At 33.6% G+C, this 27,751-nt stretch overlaps 1 protein-coding gene across 1 annotated transcript; it reads left to right on the top strand.

Moving 5' to 3' along the window:
- The first annotated feature begins 13,833 nt into the window (after nt 1–13,833).
- Nucleotides 13,834–27,473, top strand: LOC128231893 (uncharacterized). Its single transcript, XM_052945147.1, has 6 exons — nt 13,834–13,893; nt 18,223–18,268; nt 19,843–20,007; nt 21,081–21,210; nt 22,018–22,362; nt 22,868–27,473. The coding sequence occupies exons 1-6, from the start codon at nt 13,870–13,872 to the stop codon at nt 22,911–22,913; spliced, it is 756 nt and encodes a 251-aa protein (XP_052801107.1). The 5' UTR covers nt 13,834–13,869; the 3' UTR covers nt 22,914–27,473.
- The last annotated feature ends 278 nt before the right edge of the window (nt 27,474–27,751 follow it).

Here is a 27,751-nt window from a genome sequence, read left to right as displayed (position 1 = left end):
AGTCTTTTGACAATTGTGTTTTACTATGGCAGACTCCAGACGTCCACCATCCTAGAAAAAAGTAGCAAACACTCCTTGCGCTGAGAATCCTCGCGGCCACAATTTGAAATTAACTCCGCTATAAATTCACACTCATATGACTTTTAAACACATAATTGTTTATGTCATTATGTTTAGATATCATATAACACTTAACATGTGTCGATTGTTTATCAAGCATGCTGATATCTGTAAATCTGGGACAAATCTGACAGGTTGTATACCTGTATAAATGGTATTCATGACCCAGAATATATTAATGTGAAAATAACTACTCTAATGACAAACTCAATCCAGTTTAGATCACTGTTGATTAAAATATATTGAACTATTTTTTCATTATTTTTCAACATCGTTGCATAATCTTACATTCTTTCACCCAGTGTTAAATGGTAGAGAGTTGTTGCATTACAGGTATACATAAGAAATGTCAAAATAATAAAAAAAAAATAGGGATGCAAACGAATGGCAAAATTGATATTCGAATTTTCGGTAATTCTTTCGATCTAATATTTGATCCTCGAAATACATATTTTGGAAGATGTAGTAAACTACTATTATTATTCGCTTAAGTTATAGCCAGGGCAATTTTACCCTACTTTGTCGTATCCAGTACGCGTGGCGGACCCCGAATATCCCCAAATGAGCCTTTGAAATTCGCAATTTTCAGGAAGAAAAAAGCAATACATTATAAACAGACAAACAACAAAATGGAATAATTTCAATTCCGCTGCCTTTATACGAGTAAACAATGATAAATTAGATTCCAGTCAAATAGCGTTTTGTGCCAACGGAGGGTCTTTCCGTAGGACAAGCAGCCTCATTCTGAGATTAACCTCTGAATGACTAAATATTATTACGGGAAACCCAAACCAACTCGGGAACTAGTAAAATAATAAAACAAAAACATATCTGGATTTGTCTCATGCAGTGTTCAACAATAGAGAAAATATATCCTAAAACGCTATACTATACATTTAAATTTCAAAGCACGAACACTGTATCGAAACATGGAAAACAGTTTAAAGCACAAACATGTAGATGTAACAACATTATTGTAGCACATGGCATTCATATCATCACGGCGATTTGAGCTATGTTGCACAGCTTAATTTGCAGCCAAGACAAAACATTGGTGTTAAAGCCGATTCTTAGTCAGTTATTGTAAAAGTAGTGGGACTTTTTACAGTACCCGCCGATATGTCCCGAAATGACATATGATACGTGTTTAGTGTATTGTCATCACATTCACACCTCTGGCATTAGGGGCCAGTCGTTGAAAAACAAAACAAACAACAACAGTGTTGTAGGCAAAATATTGTTTTATTCACTTTATTGAGAATTAGTTTTATTACTATTTTTTTTGAATATTCGAATACCAATTTTGACATTCGAATACCAAACGTTTGATCGAATATTCGAATTATTCAAATATTTGTTTGCATCCTTAAAAAAGGTATCACTGATGACTCATTATTGTAGCTAGGCTGGGAGATTATAATTAAAAACTTGATGAGAATGGTGGGCAGGGTTGTCCTTCCAAGCAACACTGTGACAGTGTAAGAGAGAGTAACCTAAAGGTTGGACGGGGAGGGTGTGGTAGGGGTCTCCTCTCCTGCCAAGCACAGCCATGGTGAAGTGGGAGATTGTGTGTGCGATAAGGCCCCAGCTTCTCGATAAATCTTAAGCATAACCGACTTAAATAGCTTGAACCTGTTATAAAATATTTCCATAAATTGGGGCAAAGAAACATGACATACAAAATACAAAAGTCATGTACATACAGTGCTACTAATGCTTAGCAATATGTTTGGTCACAAAGAAGTTGTGTTACTATGGGACAATTAGATTTCTGTGTAAATCAGTTGATTTTTTTTTGATTTTTTTTTACCGCCTGTGCCTTGCTAATTGGGAAAAAAAGTTGACTTTGTGGAAATAAAAATGAGGCCAAAACAGCTCATATAATGACGAATATATATATATACATGTTTTAACTTTTTTATGCAATCATTATGCCGTGAAAGAGTAAGTCTTTTCAAGATTTGTTATATTTTAAGAAATTCATTGCTTTTTCCCTCACCTTAGCCGTAGGCTGAGGGTGAGCTTTTAGGATCGATGATTGTCCGTCGTCTGTCGTCCGTCCACAATTAGTTTGTTAACACTCTGGGGGTCACATTTTTGCCTCAATTGTCACGAAACTTGGTCTGGATGTTTTTCCCAGTAATTACTCGGAAGAGTTCGAATATGGAGGTAACATTTTCAGCCAAAATATCCTGGAAATTTGTCAGAAAGGTTGTTACAATGATTTCTAGCTCAAGTTCGAATATGGGTCATCTGAGGTTAAAAACTAGGTCACAGAGCCCAAATATGGAAATATCTTGTTAACACTCTTGAGGTAACATTTTCAGCCCAAATATCCTGGAAATTTGTCAGATATGTTGTTTTGATGATTTCTAACTAAAGTTCCATTATGGGTCATCTAGGGTTAAAAACTAGGTCACAGAGCCCAAATAGGGAAGTACCTTGTTAACACTCTAGAAGAAACATTTTTATCCGAAACATCCTGGAAATTTGTCTGAAAGGTTTTTTTATGATCTCTAGCTCAAGTTCGAATATGGGTCATTTGGGGTCAAAAACTTGGTCACAGAGCCCAAATATGGAAATACCTTGCTAACACTCTAGAGGTAACATTTTCAGCCCAAATATCCTGGAAATTTGTCAGAAAGGTTGTTTCGATGATTTGTAGCTCAAGTTTGAATATGGGTCATCTGGGGTCAAAAACTAGGTCACAGAGCCCAAATATGGAAAGACCTTATTAACACTCTCGAGACAACATTCTCAGCCAAAATAACCTGGAAATTTGTCAGAAAGAATGTTTTGATGATTTCTAGCTCAAGTTCGAATATGGGTAATCCGGGGTCAAAAACTATATCACAGAGCCCAAATATGGAAATACCTTGTTAACACTCTCGAGGTAACAATTTCATAAATCAGAGAAGCCAAATCCCTGTTATTGCCCTTTAATTATCAACAAGTCTATAGCACAAAGTTTTACTGAGGTGAGCGATATAGGGCCATCTTGGCCCTCTTGTTTATTCATTAACGTAATCTGCATTTATCAAATTGGGAAAAAAATATAAAATTTTGGGAAAAATGGACAGTTTTTCACAAGGGGAAACAGCCTTTAGAATTCAGTAAATTGCATAAAAAAATCACTGATGGGATATGTCAGATTAGCACAAATTACAAACTTTTTTCTGTATTTCAGAATGCATCCATGCCACCAGATTTTTGGCATTACAGCTGTGGACTGATTTCAGCAATGGAGGTATTGCTATGTTATGTTTAACTGGAGGCAATAAGTTTGGAAATAAACAGGACTTTTGTCAAGTTTTCCCTGAAATAAAATTAGAGAAGCTTCTTAACATAGACAATTGCCAGTATGTTACTTGCTCTTTGATATTTTCAATCGCCTGTTATGACATGAGTGTTAATTTCAATATTGTGCTCTGATTGGATTAGCGTGACATCATTTAACCATTGATATAGAGGTTACAAATATCAGCTATTCTTAATCGTATAAGCTCATTGATATACTGTTTTTTTTCTTTCCTGAATGAATTTCTTTTATGCAGTTTGTTAACTGTTTTTGGTGCGGCTTTGAGATAATATCATTTTCTAATGAAACTGCTGACTTGTATTGGTCTTTGGTCTGTATTGTGCATCTATTTGCACCTTTTGCTCTTTTAAGCAAACATTACATTAAATGCAAACAAGTATCAAAACTTGCTACACATATGATGCAGAATGATGTTTCATTTAAAGTGTGCATATGATTTTCAGCTTATGCATAAGAAAAACATCTTTTTTTGTTTTTTGTCTTGGAAATGCACATTTTACGTAAATATCTGCAAACCAATGATAAAAGATTCTGACAAAAATTCAGATCGTAAATTTTCATATTTCCATTCAAAAATAAATGCTCTATGGCTTAAACTGTTACAAAAGGTTTAAGAAAAATGCATAAATCATCAATTTTTGAACAAATAAAAAAAATCTGCGATCTAATTTTCTGTCAACAGTCTTATATAACTGATTTGCATGGATTTTCGCAAAAAATTGTTCATTCCAAGAAAAAAAGAGAAAAAATTCAAAACGTTCAATCTGTGAGAGTGCAGATTTAAAAACACTAATTTATTGTTTATTTCAATAGCCAGCCTGGTTGCTGAAGCCACAGAGGTATTTTCAAGGACAAGAACCAATGCTGGTCAAAACGTGCTCTTGTGATGGAATTCCAAACCGGTTCTCGGCAACGAATTCAGAGAAAGGAATACCGTCTCCAAGTAAGAAAGAATACTAAACATGTCTGTGTTCAACGCTTTCATAATGCATCTGGGTACTCAATTAGTTGAGATTAACCTTTGAGTTGTTAAAAACCGATTGCAAAATGTCCAAAAGACTATATATTTCATAGTTTTTGTCCTGAAAATCTTTAAATTTATGAACTTTTCTGCGTATTTATCACATTTATGCCTACATAAAAGGTTGTGTATGCCTCAAATGAGTGTTTACAAGCATTTTTATGCCCCCGATGGTGGGCATATTAAAATCGCACCGTCCGTCTTTCCATCCGTCCGTCTGTCCGTGTGTCCGATAACTCGTGTCCGGGCTGTAACTTTCCATTATATGGACAGATTTTAAAATAACTTGCCACATGTGTTCCACATACCAAGACGACGTGTCGCAGGCAAGACCTTTGTCCCTACCTCTAAGTTCAAGGTCACACTTAGTGTTTATTCACAATGGAGTGCCTTCATATAAGAACATAGAGTATAGGTTGTCGTGTCCGGGCTGTGACTTTCCCTTGTATGGACAGATTTTAAAATAACTTGCCACATGTGTTCCACACACCAAGACGACGTGTCGCGTGCAAGACCCTTTCCCTACTCTAAGGTCAAGGTCACACTTAGTGTTTATTCACAATGGAGTGCTGCAAAAAATATATAAGGACATAGGGATAGGTTGTTGTGTCCGGGCTGTAACTTTCCCTTTTATGGACATATTTTGAAATAACTTGCCACATGTGTTTCACATACCAAGACGACGTGTCGCGTGCAAGATCCATGTCCCTACCTCTAAGTTCAAGGTCACACTTAGTGTTTGTTCACAAGGGAGTGCTGCATATAAGGACACAGAGTTTGTCGTGTCCAGGCTGTAACTTTCTCTTATATGGACAGATTTTAAAATAACTTGCCACATGTGTTTGACTACGTGTCCGAACAAGACCCATGTCTCTATCTCTAAGGTGAAAGATACTCTTAGTGTTTATTCACAATGGAATGCTGAATATAAGGACATAACAGTGTAGGTTGTCAAGTATGGTTGGTATTTTTTTATGTTCAAAGGCAATTTAAAATAACTTGCCGTATGTATTTGACACGTAAAGGCAAGATCAACTTTTCATGTACTGACCTTGTTCATAGGTCAATGTCACATTTGGGGGCATTCGTCACATACTGTGACAGCTCTTGTTCATACTTGAACAGTAAAAGCAGATCGTTTTATTCTGTGTCAAACATTGATTTTGTGTCTTGCTTGCAGGTTATGATGTGCCAATAAGCTCCAGTTAGCTGCGCGTTTTCGCCCTTGGCAGTAGTCTTGCAATCTGAATCCAGGAGATGCAGCTCTGAATCCAATATTTCAAAAGAATGAAGATTTTAGTCAACTCTGTAGTACTTGTTTGTGTGTAAATGATTCAAAAGAGTGATATTTATTGCAAATCAGTTATAAATATTAATAAGCAACTTATAGACAATGGTAAAGTGCTGTACTCTTAAATGTATGTCAAATCTAGCCTTCAAAACAGATACTAAAAGTAAAAATATGAATAGAATAGGGCATAATAATGCTATCTCTGCATTTTCTACATCATGTAGCCACCTCACACATGAAAACACTAGCAGTTGTCATGAATCTTTCAGTTTTTGTGTGGGTCTTTTTGCCATTTTCTTTGTTGCGCCATTTGTCCATGAAGCAATCAGTTTGGCATATAGTGGTGTTTAGACTGTCTATAAACACATGATCACTAATTGTTTTTAGTTCACCTGAGCACGAAGTGCTCAAGGTGAGCTGTTGTGATTGCCCTGTGTCCGTCGTCCGTCATCAAACATTTGACTGTTAACACTCTAGAGGTCACAATTTGGGCACAATCTTAATGAAACTTGGTCAGAGTGTTACCCTTAAAAAAATCTTGGACGAATTCGATATTGGGTCATCTGGGGTTAAAAACTAGGTCACCAGGTCAAATTAAAGGAAAAGCTTGTTAACACTATAGAGGTCACATTTATGACTGTATCTTCAGGAAACTTGGTCAGAATGTTAATATTAATAATCTCTAGGTAGAGTTTAAATCTGGGTCATGTGCGGTCAAAAACTAGGTCACCAGGTCAAATTTAAGGAAAAGCGTGTTTACAATCTAGAGGTCACATTTATAAATGTTTCTTCATGAAAGTTGGTCAGAATGTTTAAATTAGTAATCTCTAAGTCAAGTTTGAATCCGGGTCATGTTTGGTCAAAAACTAGTTCATTAGGTCAAATCATAAGAAAAGCTTGTTAGCACACTAGAGGTCACATTTATGACTGTATGTTCATGAAACTTAGTCAGAATGTATATACTTATTAGCTCTAGGCCAAATTGGAATCTGGGTCATGTGCGGTCAAAAACTAGGTCACTAGGTCAAATTTAAGGAAAAGCTTGTTAACACTGTAGAGGTCACATTTATAACTGTATCTTCATGACAGTTGGTCAGAATGTTCATATTAATGATCCCTAAATCATGTTTGAATCTGGATCATGTGTGGGCAAAAACTAGGTCATAAGGTCAAATCATAGGAAAAGCTTGTTAGCACTCTAGATGTCACATTTATGACTGTATGTTCATGAAACTTAGTCAGAATGTTTATATTGATTAGCTCTAGGCCAAGTTCGAATCTGGGTCATGTGCGTTTAAAAAGTAGCTCACCAGGTCAAATAATAGGAAAAGCATGTTAACACTCGAGAGGCCACATTTATGACCATATGTAATGGAACTTGATCAGAATGTTATTCTTGATGATCTTTAGGTAGTCCTAAATTTGTTTTAATTAAGTCCCCTCTCGTTGCACTTTCCATCGCCCTGAAAAACACTTTTTCCCTCCCCCTGTCACAATTGCCCTCGCCCTGAAAGCACTTATTTCAAACTTGAATTGGATCAGGTGAGCGATACTGGGCCTTCAGTGCCCTCTTGTTTTGTTAAACTGAACAGTTTTGCTACCTATGTATATAAGCGGACCAGAAAAGCATAAATTTGGCAAGTTGAAGCATTTCAGTTTGACTCTTTTTATATAAAACACCGATAAAGTGGGAAAATCTTATTTTGCTTAGAAAAAAATCTTAAAAAAGTAGTCAGGCCATTTTTTTGGTGCTGTTTTATAGACACCCTTGAAAGCTACAAGGAAAACTGCTTGGTCAGATTATTCCAATACATGAGGAAATAGGTTTGTGGCTTACCATTTGATGGATATGGCTATTTCTGCTGTTTAGCCGGATTTTTCAACGAAAAATTACGGGTTATAGAATGGCGAAAACCGGATTTCGTGCGTTTACAATTTTGCGCTAAAGTATTCATTTTATGTAATATAATCAAGAGTTTTTATCCATTGGTTATCAAACTTGGTCAAACTATTTGTCGGCATGTTATCTGGAATATAAATGAATATGTGTCATCTCGGATCAAAAACTAGGTCACTAGATCAAATCTTTAGAAGGACTATTTCACGGTAATAAATTCAACATTTTTTTATTAAATCTTGATGAAATATGGTCAGAATGCTTGTCTGCATTATATCTTGCATATTTTTTAATATGGGTCAACACTGGTCAAAATCTAGGTCACTATGTCAAATCCTAGGAAAAATATTTCCACGTCATAAATTCAACATTTTTTTCATATCTTGATGAAACTTAGAATATTTGTCTGCATGATATCTTCCTTATATTTTATATCGGTCATCCCGGGTCAATTTCAAGGTCATTAGGTCAAATCTTTCCGTGTCATAAGTTCAACAATTTTTGTCAAATCTTTATGAAACTTGGTCAGAATATTTGCCTGCATAATATCTTGAAAGTTCTGGAATAGTTTCTGTTGATCAGGTTATTTGTATGAACGATATCTCCGATAAGTATAAATATGGGTCTTTTTGGTTAAAAATACTAGGTCACTAGCTCAAATCCTAGGTTTGCAAAATTGCATCGTCAAATAAAAAATCCGACTTTAATGCGGCGTTGCCGCGTCTTGTTATGAAAATACCGCAGGTGCTTTTACTCATTCTTTAAGTGTTTAATATATCATTGCCAAATTTTCAGTATGTGTTGCATACAGCCTGAAATTGAACTATAGGAGTTCTGAAGTGTGTTTTTGTACAAATATTATATGCAAAGACTGTTTTGAAGAGAAACGCCAGGTTAGTGTCTATATGAAACATATAATGAAAATAATTGTGGTCTTAGGCAATATTTACATATTTTTAACAAAGGTGACTTCATTAAAATTTTGTTAGTGTGATAGCCTCTTCATCTGTGTCAATGTGAACAAATTGACCCTTGTGTATTACTTCAGTTTGGTGTATATCTGTTTCAGATCGAGATCCATCACTTCAGTACCGTATTCACCAGTGACGCAGGATACCAGATCTGGGATTAATCATACCGTATTCACCAGTAACGTTTTATCCAGGATACCATAGTGACATCTGGGAATGATCACTTCAGTACTGTATTCACCAGAAATGTTTTATCCAGGATACCATAGTGGCATCAGGGATTGATCTCTTCAGTACCGTATTCACCAGTAACGTTTTATCCAGGATACCAGAGTTGGGACCGATCACTTCAGTTCCCTATACCAGAGTTGCATATTGGATCTAGTATCGGTGACGTCAGTACCATAATCGTCAAGAACATTTAAACTAAGAATCAGGAATTGCATATGCATCTCAAAGTGTTCTCATCATAAACTGTAATAAATATCTTTTAAATTTTAATTTATAAGTGAAATTGGTTAAATTTTATGAAAAAAAACTTCATTTAAACACTAGTGGGTTTTTTTTAAAGTGTTTGTAGAAGATCTTTATTTCCTTTACTTTACAAATTTTTCTTATCTTATTATAAATTATTGAAATCGTTTTTAAACATCTTGCAGAAATGTTATTTATCAGTATAATTGTAGAATTACCATGTCATGTTTTTAACCAGGTTTTAGCATAGTGAAACCTGGTTATTAGAATGACGAAGGTCGTTGTTCGGGCGGGCGGGCGGCCGGACGGGCGGCGTCAAACTCACCTATGAAACTGATTAACTTTAGTAAGGGTTGACATATCTTGACCAAACTTGGTCTATAGAAAGAGTTTATGGAGACCTTTCATGGGATTGTGTTTGGGGTCCCTAGGGTTAAGGTCAAGATCACCGTTACTAAAAATAGAAAAACGGTTGAAACTGAATAACTTTAGTTAGGGATGACATATCTTGACTAAATTTGGTCTATTGGAAGAGTTTATGGAGACCTTTCATTGGATTGCGTTTTAGGTCCCTAGATTCAAGGTCAAGGTCACTGTTACTAAAAATAGAAAAACGGTTGAAACTGGATAACTTTAGTTAGGGATTACATATCTTGATAAAACTTGGTCTATAGAAAGAGTTTATGGAGACCTTTCATGGGATTTCAATTGGGGTCCCTAGGGTCAAGGTCAAGGTCACTGTTACTAAAATTAGAAAAACGTTTGAAACTGAATAACTTTAGTTAGGTATGACATATCTTGACTAAACTTGGTCTATAGGAAGAGTTTATGGAGACCTTTCATGATGTTGCGTTTGGGGTCCCTAAGGTCAAGGTCAAGGTCACTTTTACTAAATATAGAAAAACAGTTGAAACTGAATAACTTTAATTAGGGATGACATATCTTGACTAAATTTGGTTTAAATGAAGAGTTTATGGAGACCTTTCATGGGATTGCGTTTGGTGTCCCTAGGGTCAAGGTCACTGTTACTAAAAATAGAATAACGGTTGAAACTAATAACTTTAGTTAGGGATGACTTATCTTGACTAAACTTGGCCTATAGGAAGAGTTTATGGAGACCTTTCATGGGATTGCGTTTGGGGTCCCTAGGTTCAAGGTCAAGGTCACTGTTACTAAAATAGAAAAACAGTTGAAAGTGAATTACTTTAGTTAGGGTAGACATATCTTGACCAAACTTAGTCTATAGAAAGAGTTTATGGAGACCATTCATGGGATTGTGTTGGGGGTCCCTATGATTAAGGTCATGGTCACTGTTACTAAAAATAGAAAAATGGTTGAAACTGGATAACTTTAGTTAGGGTTGACATATCTTGACTAAACTTGGTATATAGGAAGAGTTTATGGAGATCTTTCATGGGATTGCGATTAGGGTCCCTAGGGGTCAAGGTCACTGTTACTAAAAATAGAAAAATAGTTGAAACTGAATAACTTTAGTTAGGGTTGACATATCTTGACCAAACTTGGTCTATAGGAAGAGTTTATGGAGATCTTTCATGGGATTGCGATTAGGGTCCCTAGGGTCAAGGTCACTGTTACTAAAAATAGAAAAATGGTTGAAACTGAATAACTTAAGTTAGGGTTGACATATCCTGACCCAACTTAGTATAAAGACCGAGTTTATGGATACCCTTCAATGGATTGCATTTTGGGTCCCTAGGGTCAAGGTTTCTGTTACTAAAAATAGAAGAACAGACGCAGGCTGAAGTTCTTCTGTCAATCATTAAAACATGGTTTCGTCGCATTGCGGCGTTTCTTGTTGTACCATATGATGGCATATCTTCTTTAGCTAATAAACCAGGTCCTGATTCCATTATATTTTTAATTTTCATAGATATATGTTAAATTTGTATGTTAGCACAAAAGAAAGTAATTGAATGTTCATTTTGAGTCGTATAAAATAATGTGAAAGCGCTGTATATAATGCTGGAACTAATAGTGTTAGCCCAGGCATGGATTAAGCCCTGGGCTTTAGGGCTGAAGTCCTCCCCCCCCCCCCCCTCCAGCTGGGCTCGAATATATGCTTAGGGGAGGGCTGGTCTTTTTTTTCTTTATTTGTTAACAAATGCAGGGCTGATGTGTCCATTTTCTTGCAGAGTATTCCTTTATCACTAGATCAGATCAATACAGCATTGTTTATTACAGTCATCTGGTCAGTAGGCCGCAAATCCCTTACCGTGGGGGGGATTAACTATGTCTAGAATACCGTGACATTGTTAAAATTAAAACTAAGCCTAGTAAGTTCTAAACAATTAGGTGTAAATGCACAACACAGTTCATCTTGCATCTCAAAGGATATAGTTTTAAACTGAATGAGCTAATGTAATCATAATTAAAGTACATTCTTGTTCTGATTATGTTGTGAACTGTTCAACTGCTATATAGTAAATATATTACAATTTTACAACATATATTATTTATTAATATCAATAACTAATGTTTTGTGGAATAAATTTATGTTCTTATTTTTTTGATATGTTATAGATGTATTGTTGAATGTTTATAATTCAGTTTAAAGTCTCATACTTTAAATAATTAAATATGTTCATACTTTCTGCATACATTGTTATATTCAATGATTGAATGGTTCTAACAACGTCAACTACAGGGAATTTATATTCATTTCAAACTGCAGAGGGGGTCGAACCATTTTTCCGGGTTATTTGCAGAACCTTAAAATATACACAATGCTGTTTTACATATTAAAATAGTTAAGTACAGTTTGATTGTCAGATAATTGTAGATTCTGTGATAATCAATTTTAAGTAAACTCAATCTGTTTTGTTTACCTTGTTATGTTAAAAGTAGGAATCAATATTTTGTACTATTACGTGCTTGTATGATATTCAGTATTGGGTAAATAAGTATATGTATGGTGTTTGTCATTATAAGTTTTCTCAAACATTAAAATATTAAATTTGCGTTGCATTGCATTCACCTTGTGATGCACCTAAATGATCTAATTGGTCGTAGTCATAGTAATAGTATGTCGTATAAAATCAAATATTTACATCCGTACTTGATTTTCTGAACGATAAAAATTGAGTTTATTTTGCATGAACCGGTCGACCTTTCTTGACCTTTGTAGGCGGAGTTTCGCAACAAAGCAACTCTCTGATTGAGCGCTGGTGAATCACTGCGCGTAGTGATCTAACTATGATCTACTTTATTGCTAAATATAGCAGGGCACATGTTCTGTTAAATGCCGGCTTGTTTACATGTTTCTTTTGATGTTTTACGAAGAATTTAAATGAAAAACATTATTTTCTAGAAATATCATTTGGAAAATGCTTTATTTTGTATTTGATAACAAAAGAACACGCATTGAACAAATAATAAAATCAAATTAAAATTGACACGGTTTTTACTACGGTTATAATAATAATAATAATAATAATAATAATAATAATAATAATAATAATAATAATAATAATATCTCTATTTAGAGAAGGTATAAACACATTATGACATAATTACAGGTTCAACCATAACAACATCTTATTTACAATGTGGCCTTCTATGAAGAAAAACAAACAAACAAAAACAAAATGCATTTGGTAAATCATAAAACATCTGCATCGCACATTTACATTTGTATACAAGAACTATATATGTTTTGAATATAATTATTCTATAAAAATCATTTTTAATTAACATAACAATTTAAGTTATTTCAATATACATCATGTACACACCGACAGACACTCGATAAAACATAACAATTTATAAAACAAAAGTTATTTCAATCTTTAAGATAATGAAAACATGATATACCTTTTTGAAACTAATGATATGCACATTTCAATAGGTGCACTTTGTATTTATGCTTAATTGTGTTTAACTTTTTTTGCATTTCCTATTTCATCTGGAATAGTATTCCAAACCGTCATACTGTAGTACGAAAATAATCCATGAAATAGTTAGTTCGCGGTGTTTGTATCAAAACCAAATCTTGTTTTGAAGTTGATCTTAGAGAATAGTGTTTATTATTTGCAAAGATTAGCAATTAAGACATATACCTGGGGGCCTTTCCATAAAGGGTATTATAGACAAGGGTTGCACAGTGATATTTACACCTGTCTGTACACGTTAGCCACTGAAGTTCTTGTAACAATCCGTTTGAAGATGATCGTTAAGGAATTTTAAGAATGATTTTGCCTCCCTATTTTGCAAGGATTTAACTTTATGTAAGTAACTTGAGTTTCCTTTGTCCCAAATATGACAACAATTATCTAAAATTGGAAGGATATACGCATTGTAAAACAAACTTTTCATCTCATCATTGAGGTAGAACAATAGACGTTTCAAAAGTGAGATTTTTTTTGCAAACGATTTCTATTTGCAGACGCCATTTTAGGTTATTATCTATATAGATTCCAAGTTGTTTTTGCACAGTCACATTTTCTAATGCTGTTCCATCGATTGTAAGATTTAATTTACTAACTTGTTTTGTTTTATATATAGTTCCGATAACCATACACTTGGATTTAGATGGATGCAATGACATGTTATTTATTTGGCACCAATCGACAACGAGATTAAGATGTTGTTGTAGTTTACTTTCAATGGTGTTTATAAACTACTGGTTTCATGCAATGTTGAGTCATCTGCAAATAAAGCAATGTTCATATTCGTATTACAAAGCGCAATGTGATTGATATATATATATATATATTAGAAACAGCAGTGGACCAAGAATGGATTCCTGAGGTACTCCTGATGATATTGGAAGCAAGCCAGACTGTATGTTTCCGACTTTAACTAATTGTCTTCTATTAGATAAGTAGGATTTAAACAACTTTATCGAATTTTCAGAAAAATGATACAAGTTTAATTTATGTAGTAGAATTTCATGATCAACTAAATCAAATGCCTTTCGCAGGTCTAGAAAGACAGCACCAACAATTTTGCCACTGTCAATATCTTTTACCCATGCATCTATTAAACTTGTTAACGCTGTACAACAGGAATGGTTTTTCCTAAATACAGACTGTTTAGTGTGTATAATGTTTGTAGAATGGAAGTAATCTTTGACTTGTTATGCAATGTGCCTTTCAAATATTTTTGATTGTGCCTTTCAAATATTTTTGATATTGTTGGCAATATCGAAATTGGACGATAATTACTTGGATCATCTTTACATCCTAACTTAAACAATGGTAATATACGTACGTGCAGTTTTCAAAGAGTCTGGAAATATTCCGTTCATGATACTGTTATTTATAATAGACGCAATGCATGGAGTGATGATGTCACCGCAATGTTTAATTACTCTTGGGCCAATCTCATCAATCCCAGTTAATTTACTTATATCAAGTTTATCAATGATCTGTTTTACCTCAAGTGGTGATATATAATTCAATTCGAACGTTTTGTGCCCTAATTTAACGTTTAGGTAATATTTCAGTAAACTAAAACGTTCGGGTTTAAAGGGCGTTTTTTCTATTATATTTGATATATTGGTAAAGTGATTGTTAAGTTCATTAACAATATTGAGTCCTCCAGAAACTTTTTTATCACCAATTTGTAGTTGCTCCGGTAAAATTATCTTGCTATTTTTTCAAATGAGAAATATCCTTTAATTTTTTCCAGATAAAGCTTGGATTCTATTTATCCTTCACCGCTTGATTAAAGAATGCCTTCTTACTTCTTTTAATTAAGGCTGTAATTTTATTTTTTAATATCTTATATTTGTCGTGTTCACCATTTCTATGGTGCTCGTCTCTTTCAAATATCATTGTTTTTATTTCATCAGTAAACCAGTTAGGTTGAAAATCATGTTTTACTTTTTTTTGCTTAATAGGAGCATGTTTAGATAATACTTGATTTACAATAGAATAAAATACATTTAAAGCATCGGTCGGATTGGCTATTGTTTCGATCATATCAACTCCTGATGAAATAAGATCATTTTGAAATAATTGTTCATTGGAATTCTTAAAACATAGGTAAGATATCGATTTGTGATCAATTCATTCAAAAATTTTAAATTATTTATCTTATTTCTAGTGAAAAATATTGGAAAGTGATCACTTAATGACAATGGTGTAACATGAACGTTAAGCACGTTTTTAATACAATTTGTATAAATATGGTCAATTATCTTTGATGATATTTTCGTTACCCTAGTCGGTGTTGTAACGATATTTTTCAATCCGTATTTCACGGTAAAGTCAGACCATTTAGTATTGTCGTATTTTTGATTAATGTTAAAATCACCAAGAATATAATACTCTACATTACAAGTATCGGCAATTCCCACTTGTGAGTCATACATGTCAATCTACATTTGACTCCAGTTTGGGGGACGATAAACAAAATTTACTAAAAACGATTTGCAAATAAATGTTTTCCAATTATTTCTAACCAAATCGATTCAATATCAGCAGACTCTATATCATGTCGTCTTTTATATTTTATATGTTCTTGTATATAGACTAAAAGTCCGCCGCCCCTTTTATGGGAACGGTCTCGCCTCTCGAAAGTGTAATGTGTTATATGAAGCAATTCATTATGAATATTTTCTGTTAAAAACGTTTCACATAATCCTAAAAAATGAGGGTAATTTTTATTCTATAAATGAAATTTTATTTTATCTAATTTAGGGAGTATATGCTGAATATTAAGGTTGGCGAAATGGAGCCCAGATCCTGTGAATTTGAGGCCTATTTCAGCTGTTAAAGGTACACTACCATTTTTAGCTCGACTATTCGAAGAATAGGTGGACTATACTAATCGCCCCAGCGTCGGCGTCCGGTTAAAGTTTTAGGGCAAGTTGGGATTTTCACTTATAAGTCCAATACCCTACATTCAATTGACTTAATACTTCATGCAGTTGTTTAGGGGCATCACATGATGAGGTTAGATAACTCCATATTATTCTTAACACAGATTATTGCCCTGATTGACTATGGAACTTAGGTTAAAGTTTTAGGGCAAGTTGGAATATTTATTAATAACTTCTATATCCTTTGTTCAATTGACTTAATACTTCACACAGTTGTTCAGGACCATCACACAATGAGGTTACATAACTCCATATTATCCTAAATACAAGTTATGGCCCCTGATTGACTTAGGTTAAAGTTTCAGGGCAGGTTAAAGTTTTAGGGCAAGTTGGGATTTTCACTTAAAACTCCAATACCATTCATTCAATTGACTTAATACTTCACACAGATGTTCAGAGCCATCACATAATGAGGTTAGATAACTCCATATTATCTTTTATACAAATTTTGGCCCCTGATTGACTGTGGAACTTAGGTTAAAGTTTTAGGGCAGGTTGGGATATTGTTTAATAACTTCTATACCCTTCATTCAATTGACTTAATACTTCACACAATTGTTCAGGACCATCACCCAATGAGGTTACATAACTCCATATCCTTAATACAGTGGAAACTCACTAAACCGGATCTCCACAAAACCGGAATCCTCGGGATACCGGACTTTTTTTAGTGTCCCGGTTTTCCCCTTCTATTTTCAATGCAAAAAAATCCCTACAAATCCGTAACCCCTATATTCCGGATACCGGACAAAAAATCGAGAAAATTTGTTAGTTGTCAACGTAATTTTACCTCACAAAACAGGACGTTTATTTGTTCAAACATGTCAAAATAATTGTGTGTATTAGGAATTCGCGAATCGCGTGTCACTTTGTTTTGATAGCCGGTGCGTCGTTAAATATTACACCTGTGATGTTGTATTAACTCGATAATCGATAATGATGATTGCGCTGAGGATTGACTGTCTCGCGATTATCAAAGATTACTCACATTTGACATTACCTCATTTATCCATGTTTGTTTCAGCACCGGACGCCTTACTTGTATATAATTTCTGATTCGATCATTTTAATTTGCATGCTTGTTTCTTCATATGTGGCTTACCACAGCGTAATGTATTAACTGAGTCAATAGATTGATATTTTTTTTTACTTAAAACAGGTAATTCATAGGGAAAGTAAAAAAAATAATGTGTTGCCGATCAAGGTCGTAATTTATTGTATGAAATCAGTGCATATCGGTTTAGTTTTCCTCTTAAAAGGTTGATAGCATGCTGATTGAGGACATAATGCCCTGGCAGTTCCAACATACTCTTAGTGTCATTAAAATATAATTATTTTGCACGTTGGTCATACTAATAATCAGATATTAAAGTTAGTTCATTTACATTATCTTGTTGTATTCATCCTAACTCTGCGCCTATGAGTACCGCTCACTTCATTAGTGAAGAAAGGAGAGAGGGCCTTTCAACTCACAATAACACATCAAGAACCATTCATATGTAACATTGTATGCGAAATAATTCAGTACATTCAAATAACATTCATTATTCAAAAGTGATAACTCTGTGTTACGTGCCCTTTTATTTTATCATTAACAAATGACAGTGTATAAATGCCTGGTTATACCATATAGGTTTTGAAAATGAATGATTTGTGATTTTAAAAATAGGCTGAACATGAGAAACGTTCATTTTTTTCTAACGCTGTTTGATTTTAAAGCTACACTCTCACAGAATAACCGTTTTGACAACTTTTTATGTTTTGTCTTCGAATGACCCAATTTCTGAGTAAATATCTGAAAACCAGTGATATTAAACTGCTGACCAAAGATCATATTTACGTGTGAAAATTAATGATTTGTGGCTAAAACCGTTCCTAAAGCCTTAAGAAAAATGCATAACACATCATTTGTTTTAACATAATTATGCAAACATGCGATCTGAATTTTGGCAGCAGTCTCATATTTTTGCAAAAATTGGTTCGTTCCGGGACAAAAAGAATAAAAAATTGTCTAAACTTTCAATATGTGAGAGTGCAGCTTTAAAGAGACAAGACACCAGATGATTCAATTGCAAAAAATGGAAAATTGTCGAAACTTTGAAAGCATTGTGTACAACGCATTGAATCTTATTTACTGATATTCCACATCTCTTATTACACATTTATCTTTTGCAGATTATGACTATGTTTCCAATTCAAAATCCACTGGGTTCGTCTACCCAGTACGTTTAAAATAACGTCGCTATATTTATCACATGACTTTCACATGATAAATATTTTCACAGTATGGTTTCCCCAAAAAACGGACAGTGCATTTAATCAGTGCCCCAGGTAAGAATTGAAGCATTTGAGTATTCCACTCATAACTTAGATTTTAATTGGATGAAAATCAAAATTCAAGACACTAATTGAGTACTTATTGAGCTTTTGAATGTGTTTCAAGAATTATGTATTTGAAATCAGCACTGTGGTTTGAATAGCTTTAAACAGTTTGGGTGCAATTTTGTGCCCACCCTTATTTAAGTTTATGCTTGGTATATTATTATTCAGATTTGAGTAAGTTAGTGTTAGTAATATTTAAGCAACCATGAGAACGACTGCCACCAAAACATTATTTTAGGTTTTGTTCTGAACGTTTACACCATCATGCCTTTTTGGTTTTCGTATTTGCCGATTCTGCTATGAACTGCTTAAATAAAGGGGTTCGATTTTTGTGGTTGAATATATCTGCGTCCACATTTCTACCTTATTTGTTTCGACCATGCAGACACCTAATTGCTGAAGCACCTAAATGACGGGAAAATGCTGATCTAATAATGGTCGCAAGTAAAGGCTTGATTCAAAGCATTAATTAAATCGTTGTCGTTTTCAAGTGTCTGTGTGATACAAAAAAACTGATGTTTCCCGGAAGTAAACAAAGCAGGCTTTAATTATCGAAAAAGTGTTTACGCATTGACTGGAAAATATTTGGGTTAATTAAAAACGTTTTGTGTCCCCTTTTCGCTCGTTGATAAAATTAATTGCGTGTTTGGCAATTTCTTTTATGTCATATATGCTACGTCGGAAGGCTACATTTTGCTTAAAATGAAGACTTAATACAAAGATAACTTTTCTCTTTCTTCACCATTTTAATTATCCACATTTCATGAAATCACATTCAAATTAAAAAAAAATCTACTGTTTTCTATTTGCAAAGACCCTTTAAACTGTAAATTCTACTTGTATAATTGTATTCACTCAGAAATACTCAGAAATTTGGAGGATGCATTTCATTATCACTATATAAGAGGGCATAATTCATACAAATATAAAAAATAAAAAGCATTGTTCACAATGAATTGTTTAATGTAAAGAGTACAGATTGTTAGTATTTTCTTTAAAAAAATAAAGGGTTCAATGCGATGCAACTAAAAATTGTAAATTTTTAGTGGTCTACATGTTCATGTGTAAACTACCGTCTAAATGGGTCAGCCATTGTTTATAGTTACTGTTTTACCAAATCTAAATCAATAACGGCTGGCTGCTGTTTTTTATATGAATGTATGAGACAGCTTTTGAAATACTGCTTTTTCATTTGACAAAACAAGTTGACCACTTAATATCTAAAGCTGCAGAATTAAACCTGAAATCTGTGATAGTAGTATATTAATTTTGATTCTTGAAATTCACTTATTAATTATTATATTTATTGTCCACATTAAGTTCATTTTAATATAATTTCAAACTTATTTTTTTGACTTGGCCAATTTTTCCATGTTTAGTTATGGTGATGTGATGATAATTTATATTTGTATAGATGATTTTGGTATATTAAAATGGTTAGCAAGGGCTGTCTGTTACGAAAACAATATTGCAAAATTAGACAAATATTTTTCGGTTGATAAACTTATGTTCATAACTTACAGCGAAGAGTCACAATGATACAACATGCGAGAGATGTGTTAACGGGAAGACCTTCTCCAACATCAGTTCCGAGGTGACACCATGCCAGAACTGTTCACTTTGTACTGAGGGATGGGTGCAGAAATTTCCATGTCACGAAACTGAAGACACTGTGTGCATTCCAAAAGGTGATTTATTATTGTAAATACATGTATAAACATTAGGATTGTGCTTATTAGCTTGTCTGTTCTACGAAAAGGGTTGACGTAATGTCAGGCCCTTGATGGTCCTTGATGGCGTCGTTCTATGGCCATAGTACAAATATTGCCATGAACAAAACACACATGTATAGCAAGGTCAATAACTTTGACTTTAATAATGTTTAATTCCCCTGGTTTGACTCGTTAACAGACAAGCGTAATTATTCGCTCTGCAGCGCTTTTGTTCTAAACATTAAGCTGCCCTAAATTTCAATTGGGTTTTGCTGGCGAGAACACTCGAAAAATGATATTAAACAGTTTTTAGCTTCAAATTTTATGATTTTTTACTAACAAAAATGCTATTTTTGTCTCTTGGTATTAATCTCCTTTGATATCAGATCAGAATTGGTTAGATTAAGCGTTATCCATTTAGGAAAATAAATCAGGAAATGGTCCTCTATGGCAGTTCTTGAAGCTGTAAAATGAAATATTTCTAACCAGCATTAACAAAGACAAAGCAAAAATTCCAAGTTAAATTAATTAAGAGACTTATTATTGATGATCTGGAAGTTGTTCCTTCAAAGATGTCGGCACATTTTATCTCAGAATTATTCAACCATTTTAATAAAGATATACATTAAAAGATGCACTCTCACAGATTGAGAGTTTTGATATTTTTATGTATTTTTTTTGGTCTCAGAATCAGCTTATTTTGGCATCATTGCCTTCAGTTCAGTCATACAAGATAACTCGCAATCGAACAGATAGCAATTGTTCGAAGGAAACGGCCGAAAATTTGAATTTCCTTAAAGCATAATGCTTTTATTCATAAAACAATAGTTTTGGACCATAAACTGCGATCTTATCTGAGTCAGCCTTTTTCATAGTTTACTGGTTTCCAGACATTTACGCAAAAATGGCTCAATTCAAGACAAAGTAATAAAATACAAAAATGTCAAAGCGGTAAATCTGTGAGAGTGCAGCTTTCAAACTATATTTATTGTCTTTGTATCGGTATCAATATTTATAATGACTATATGGAATTTATTAATTTATTTCAGTTGAAGTAGACGGAGACAGTTTTATTATCATACCTTTGGGAGTGATCTATGTCGTAGTAATTGCTGCTGTCATGATTTCCTACTGCTTTTGGAAAAGAATCGATCAATTCTTTCAAAACTTGTGTAGCAGGTGCAAGCCTTCTTACTTTTATACATGTTTTAGCTTACTCATTTAATGGACCATTTTCATTTCACTCTTCCATTGCCAAGTGAGCTTATAAAAATATTTTGAGTCGCTTTTCTTTCATTCAAGAATGAAACCGATTATATACATTTTGTCAGTGTTCTTCAATTTTAACCTTTACTCTACATTTTTTTGTTTTCAGAAGTCACCATTTATTTCAAATGTTCAATGTCTTCAAAATATTTTGTAACAATTTGTCCAAAAGAATTTTAAAATTGACTGGTAGATATTTTTTTATAAATAAGGCATGACGCATTCTGGCATTCTCTGTATACCATAACATACACTGGTTCCCGGGATGAGGCCTAAAGATATATGCTAACCAAATACATTATTCTTCTGTGCGTGGCAATTTGTGTTGGCGATTTTTGTTCGACGCATTTGTGTATATTTTAAATTATTGTTTCTCGTATGTTGCCTAATGTTTGAACATATCATTTGCGACAGTTTTGTAAATGAATTATGAGAATATGAACCAGAAACCAGAGTTCATTCTTGAATATGGGGAAGAGTAGTTAATTACGGAAATAAGTGTTGTAATATTGTTTTGTTTTATTCAAGCATATGTAAGCCAGAAAGGTGATATCGCAATAAAGCTTAAGTAAATTGTTAAACACTTCATTAAACTGAACATTCTTCAGTATTTACTTTGTCTTGAAACATTTCGTCACTTAAATTAAACTAATGGAATTGGTTATCTGATGAAAATGTTTTGAATTCTTTTTTTCTGTGCTGCTGGAAATATAATCGTAGTCAAGAAAAGCATGATGACGAACTAAAGCCAGAAAGACGAAATCAAGAAAACCATGATGACGAGGAACAAGCCAACCCACTACAGCAAGATAGACGACTTCAAGAAAACCATGATGACGAGGAGCAAGCCACCCCACTTCAGCAAGAAAGACGACGTCAAGAAAACCATGTTGACGAGGAACAAGCCATCCCAGTACAGCAAGATAGACGACGTCAAGCAAACCATGATGACGAGGAACAAGCCAACCTACTACAGCAAGATAAACGACGTCAAGAAAACCTTGATGATGTGAACCAAGCCAACCTACTACAGCAAGGTGGTACACCTGACAAGTCTGAAGTAAAGTGAGTAATATTTAGCTCTTCGAGCCATTGTATTCTATTAGGTGCTACCTTTGTGACCGTTAGTGGCAAAAAAAAATCGTTAGAAATATTAAAACCAAACTTGGTACACATGTTATATATAACAATATTATTATGTATGACAAGACACTGTGCATCTGACTAATACATTTGCTTTGCTTAACTGAGAAAAACAAACACGCCCTTCTGCTTGTAGCACTGTTTCTGTATAGTCAGGGCACATGCTGGTTTAAAAGTACCCATACATGTACATTCAAAAAACTTCCCATATAATTATTCAAGAATATAGAACGGAGTGCATGAATCTATGATTAGATACCATTGTTATTGAAAGTATACGTGCATACAGAATGTTAGCTGTGTTTATTATATGAAGACTTTGTACTCATATAATATAAATGTACCGATTTACAATACTGTTCATTGGCCAAACAGTTTTGTGACTTTAATATACACTAAATTTATAATTTGATTATTACGATTTCAGCATATCAACACAGCAGTTGAGGATCCCCCCTTGTTTTACCTTATAGCTGTGTTTTGGTGAACCGACAGTCTGTTAATGCATGAAAAATGTAATTGTATTGCACAAACAATTTCATTTTATTGATGAGGGTTGTTCCAAGAAAAGCCATACTCGGGGAAGGAACTGAACTATGCCATATTACATGTAGCCGTGATTTGTAAACTATGTTCTGATATGCCATACTCGTGCTATGTTTTGTTAAGCAATTATTCAATTATTCATTCCGTAATTTCTTTTTACATATTGATCATTTTGTTAACTGTTATAGGTATCGCTGTTTTTGGTTTATTTTTGTTGAAATTCATGTCTGACTGATGTCAGAGCTGTGTGCTTTGATGTGATTTCAGTTTGATGCACTTCAAGTGTTATCGATAGTCATGTCAGGGCTGTATGTTTTGGTGTGATTTCAATTTTGAGATTATTGAGACTATGACATTCAGTTCCATTGTTTGGGTCATTGTGTTTGGCTGTGAATAAGTGTTTCAGGGATTTGCATTTAAATTTCTGGAGATTTTATTTGTTTGTTGTTGTCCACTTTGCTGTTGTGTATTGCAATGTACTAAATATTGTATTATGATGTTACTGAGATGTATTGCTGATTACAATATATATGGAGCTATTGTCATATATTCATGTTGAGACTTTCATTATATAGATGGTGATGTGGAAGACTGGTTTACTATAATTGTATTTCAAATTCATATCAGACTCTTGTTTAAGTGTTTTGTTGAAACTAAGCTTAAGCTTTCAATGGGAGCGCCTAATAATGATTTCTCTGTCTGTTCATTATTCCAGCCATAAGTTAACATTGTTTATATAATTCACGATCCTGTTTGATTAAGTTATCTGTGATAATTTTATATATTTTACCGATTAATATAATCAATTTTTGCGATTTTTTCGCAAATTGTTTATTGTATGTTGATGTATATAACATGAATCTTGATGTGAGTCTTTACATATATATTCTCATACCAGCTGCACTCTCACAGAATGATCATTTTGTCAACTTTTGTTTTTCGTCTTGGATAAACCGTGAATGTCAGAAAACCCGTGATATAAGACTTCTGACATTCAAAGACAATATACTAACTATTTAATTACACTTTTTACATCTTGAAAATAAACTCTTATCTTCAGAATACTGTTTTACTACTCTGTAATTCTGATAAATATGTAAATGCAATAGCTTGTATGTTTGTTATACCCTGACAAACAAAGTTTGAACTGGGTATATTGGAGTCACCCTGGTCGGGGGTCGGTCCGTTGCTTTTTTCCTAGTCCGGATGATTAAATGAAAACAAGAACAATACATGTAACTCTATTTCAATTTATAAAAGTTATTGCCCTTTGTTTCTTTTCCTGTATGGAGCTTGAACACAAATGGATGAAATTCAATTAAATGGTTAAGCACAACGAGAGGAAGTGCAGAGTACAAGAACTATAACTTTATTATGGCTTATTACAGAGTTAATGCCCTTTGTTACTTTTTCTTGTCCGGAGCATAACTTCAGAACTACTGATGGGATTGAAATAAAATTTGGTGTATAGATATATGGCAATGAGAGGAAGTGCAGTTGCACAAGCACCGTAATCCTATCGTGTATTTTAAGGTAGCACATCCCTAACGAAAACCTCCACTTGAAACTCTTAAATTGTAATGCTTAAGCCTATGTTGTAAAGCAAAAGACTCTTTTGATCAAGAGCATTTTTTTCAGTAGGTAACAATCTTTAAAGAAGTTATTTTTTTTTATTTTCATTAAACAGTAATTATCACAGAGTTATTGCCCTTTGTTACTTTTCCTTGTTTGAAGAATAACTTGCAAACTAATAGATGACATTTAATTCAACTTTGTACAATAGTAAAGCACAATGAGAGGAATTCCTGGCTGGCTAGGGGGCGAAACTAAAGACTAAACTCAAAAGCATTAGTAACAGATTGCGAGGCTAGTTTTCACCAAGAGACTTAGTATTGGAATATTTAAAAAAACTTTGATAATATTTTTCGCAGAAACCACCTGCAAGATTTAAAATTAATTGTACAGAAATGTTTCTTAGGTCATCATTTAGCAAATGTATTCAAGCTATGTTGGTTAATAAAAAAACGTGGCCGGCCTGGGGGACAAGGCTAGTGATAAAGAAAAACACATTTTCCCCATAACCATCAGGCATTGAGCTTAAAAATTTAGTATAAAGCATTATCTAGTGGGGCTCTAAACCCTTCCCTATATTCCAAGTTTTTTTGCTTTGTTGTTAATAATATTGAGAGGTGCATTACACATTTTCCTTATAAAATTGGATACAATTAAAATCTAGGAAGATACGATGATATATTAATGCATGTAAACGATTCATGTGTGCTTAGTTATTAGTGAATGTAGCCAGTACTCCATGTATATAGACTCTTATAAACTTTGTGTCAAATATTGGCAGCACGGAAATGTTTGAATGTTTTTTTTTGTGTAGAAATGTTTTATTATGATGTATAAATTGCATTGAAGAAATGCTTCAATCTAAAGGTTTTTAGCTCGACTATTCAAAGAATAAGGAGGGCTATACTACTCGCCCCAGCGTCAGCATCGGCGTCCGGTTCACTTTTTTGGGCAAGTTGGGGTTTTCACTTATAAGTCCAATACCCTTCCTTCAATTGACTAAATACTTCACACAGGTGTTGAGGGCCATCACATGATGAGGTTAGATAACTCCATATTATTCTTTAAACAAACTATGCCCCCTGATCGACTATGGAATTTGAGTAAAAGTTTGGACAGGTTGGGATATTTATTAATAACTTCTATACCCTTCGTTCAATTGACTTAATACTTCACAGTGAAGTTTACACAGTTGTTCAGGACCATCACACAATGGGGTTACATAACTCCATATTATCCTTAATACAAGTTATGGCCCCTGATTGACTTAGGTTAAAGTTTTAGGCAAGTTAAAGTTAAGGGCAAGTTGGGATTTTAATAAAAAAAAATCTATACCCTTCATTCAATGCACTTAATAAAATTCAAAATTATTTACGACCATCTTACAACAAAAAAAACATAACTCCATTTAACCCTAAATACAAATTATGGCCCTTGATTTTTTTAATTTTATTTTAATTTCTTTTGAAATTCACATTTTTATATTCTTAACCACATTTTCATAAAGAGAAAACAAGTTATTTAAATGACTTGCGTCATTGTTCGGGTGGGCTGGTGGGAGGGCAGCATCAAAGTCACCTTATGTATCGAAAATATCTAATTAGGTTTGGCATAAAGAAACCAAACTTGGTAATATTACATCATTATTGTATTCACTTCTAAGTCAAAGTTGCGTTGTCGTGTGCGCTGTCTTACGACAGCTCTTGTTGATACATCAAATTGCTTCTTAAATGTTTTTGGTTTCGTATGTAATTTTATTCTGAAATATGAAAATTGTGTAGATGAACCATCAGTAAGAACAACTAAATATAGGGTGAGCTCTTTTTGTGTGGGGCCAACCAGGCAATGACTCTTTTATAATTTAAAAATAGGCAAAAATTGAGAAATATAAAGTGTTTCACTGAATATCTTTTATCCTAAATCTCCACGAAAAAGTAGGTTTATTTTCAGTGGGATGGCCTACAACCACTAGACAAGATGTGGCATATTTTTCGGCATGTACATTGATTTCGTGTTACGTGTTACGACTTCGCATTTTTCAAATAACATTCTAAAACAATGGTAGGTGCTGATATTGTCAGGACAGTGGCCGGGCAGAGATTTGAATGGTTACCTGTCGGTAAGGATTGACCCAATCATGGGAGCAACCATGCCTCCAACCAAGCCATGTGTGCTACTGTTTCTGATAATAGCAGCAAAATCTAGTAGTATTTAAATTATGATAAATATAATACCTCTTCTTAGCAATACATTCCAAAGATTTTTCCTATCAAGCTTTTTTAATTATAATATTTTTACCAACTACACATTCAGGACCATGCTGTAATTCTCATGTATATAATGTATATAATGTTACTTACAATTTTGCTGTTTAAATATATACGATTAATCGATTGTCCTTTAAGTTATACTCTTGAAAGAACTAACCATTTTACAATGGTATCTTAACTAGCTGAACCATACGCATAAGGACTGGTCGTACAGCTTGGAAAACTATGATGTTATCACAGTGTGTAGTGCTCTAACCCGTCTTACCTTTTGTAACTGTTTGCATGGATATAATAAGGAATAACTTTTGTAAATACTTATTCCAATATTTGTAGCTATTTTAAACTATGTGCTTTTATTTCCAGGTCACAATCTCTTTGTTATGTTTTGATATGTCATGTATGTTTGTTATTTATATAGGAAAATATCTCATTGAGCTCATGTTTTTTGTTATCATATACACGACTTTAAATACAGATATTTGTGTCTTGTATATTGTACGTTTGTAATCTTATGAACGGCTATATTAAGACACGGCTATTGTAAATAATTGTTCCAGTAGTGTGCCTATTTAAAACTAAATGATTTATTTCCAGTTAAAGCTCTTTGTAATGTTTTGATATGTTAAGTATGTTAGTTCTTCATGTTGGAGCTTAGCTCAATAGCTCATTGAGCGTATGCTTCTTGTTAGTATATGCCTCACATTATTTCTTGTAAATAGAGTATGTATTATACTGTTAAAACAGGATTTGCATGGTGAAGTTAGTAGAAACAAACGCTGTTAAATTAAGTTTTGGTAGTTAAGAAAACTACGGTAGATGTTTTATTTAACTAAAGATATATTTATACAAATCTTTAGTAACGTTCTAGATATAGAAAAGTGCCAATGTGTCAAATAAAATATCATTAAAATAAACAACTCTTT

This window comes from Mya arenaria, chromosome 4, assembly GCF_026914265.1.
Source record: "Mya arenaria isolate MELC-2E11 chromosome 4, ASM2691426v1".
Taxonomy (NCBI): domain Eukaryota; kingdom Metazoa; phylum Mollusca; class Bivalvia; order Myida; family Myidae; genus Mya; species Mya arenaria.
The sequence above is the reverse complement of the archived record's forward strand: the minus strand, read 5'-3'. Positions and strand labels throughout refer to the sequence as shown.

What these genes read in the sequence shown, in the direction of transcription:
- LOC128231893 (XM_052945147.1), top strand. Translation starts at nt 13,870, where the DNA reads ATGATATTGGAAGCAAGCCAGACT. An exon ending in TATTGGAAGCAAGCCAGACT is followed by an intron (nt 13,894 to 18,222) that starts GTATGTTTCCGA and finishes ATATTTTCACAG; the next exon opens with TATGGTTTCCCCAAAAAACG. An exon ending in GCATTTAATCAGTGCCCCAG is followed by an intron (nt 18,269 to 19,842) that starts GTAAGAATTGAA and finishes CATAACTTACAG; the next exon opens with CGAAGAGTCACAATGATACA.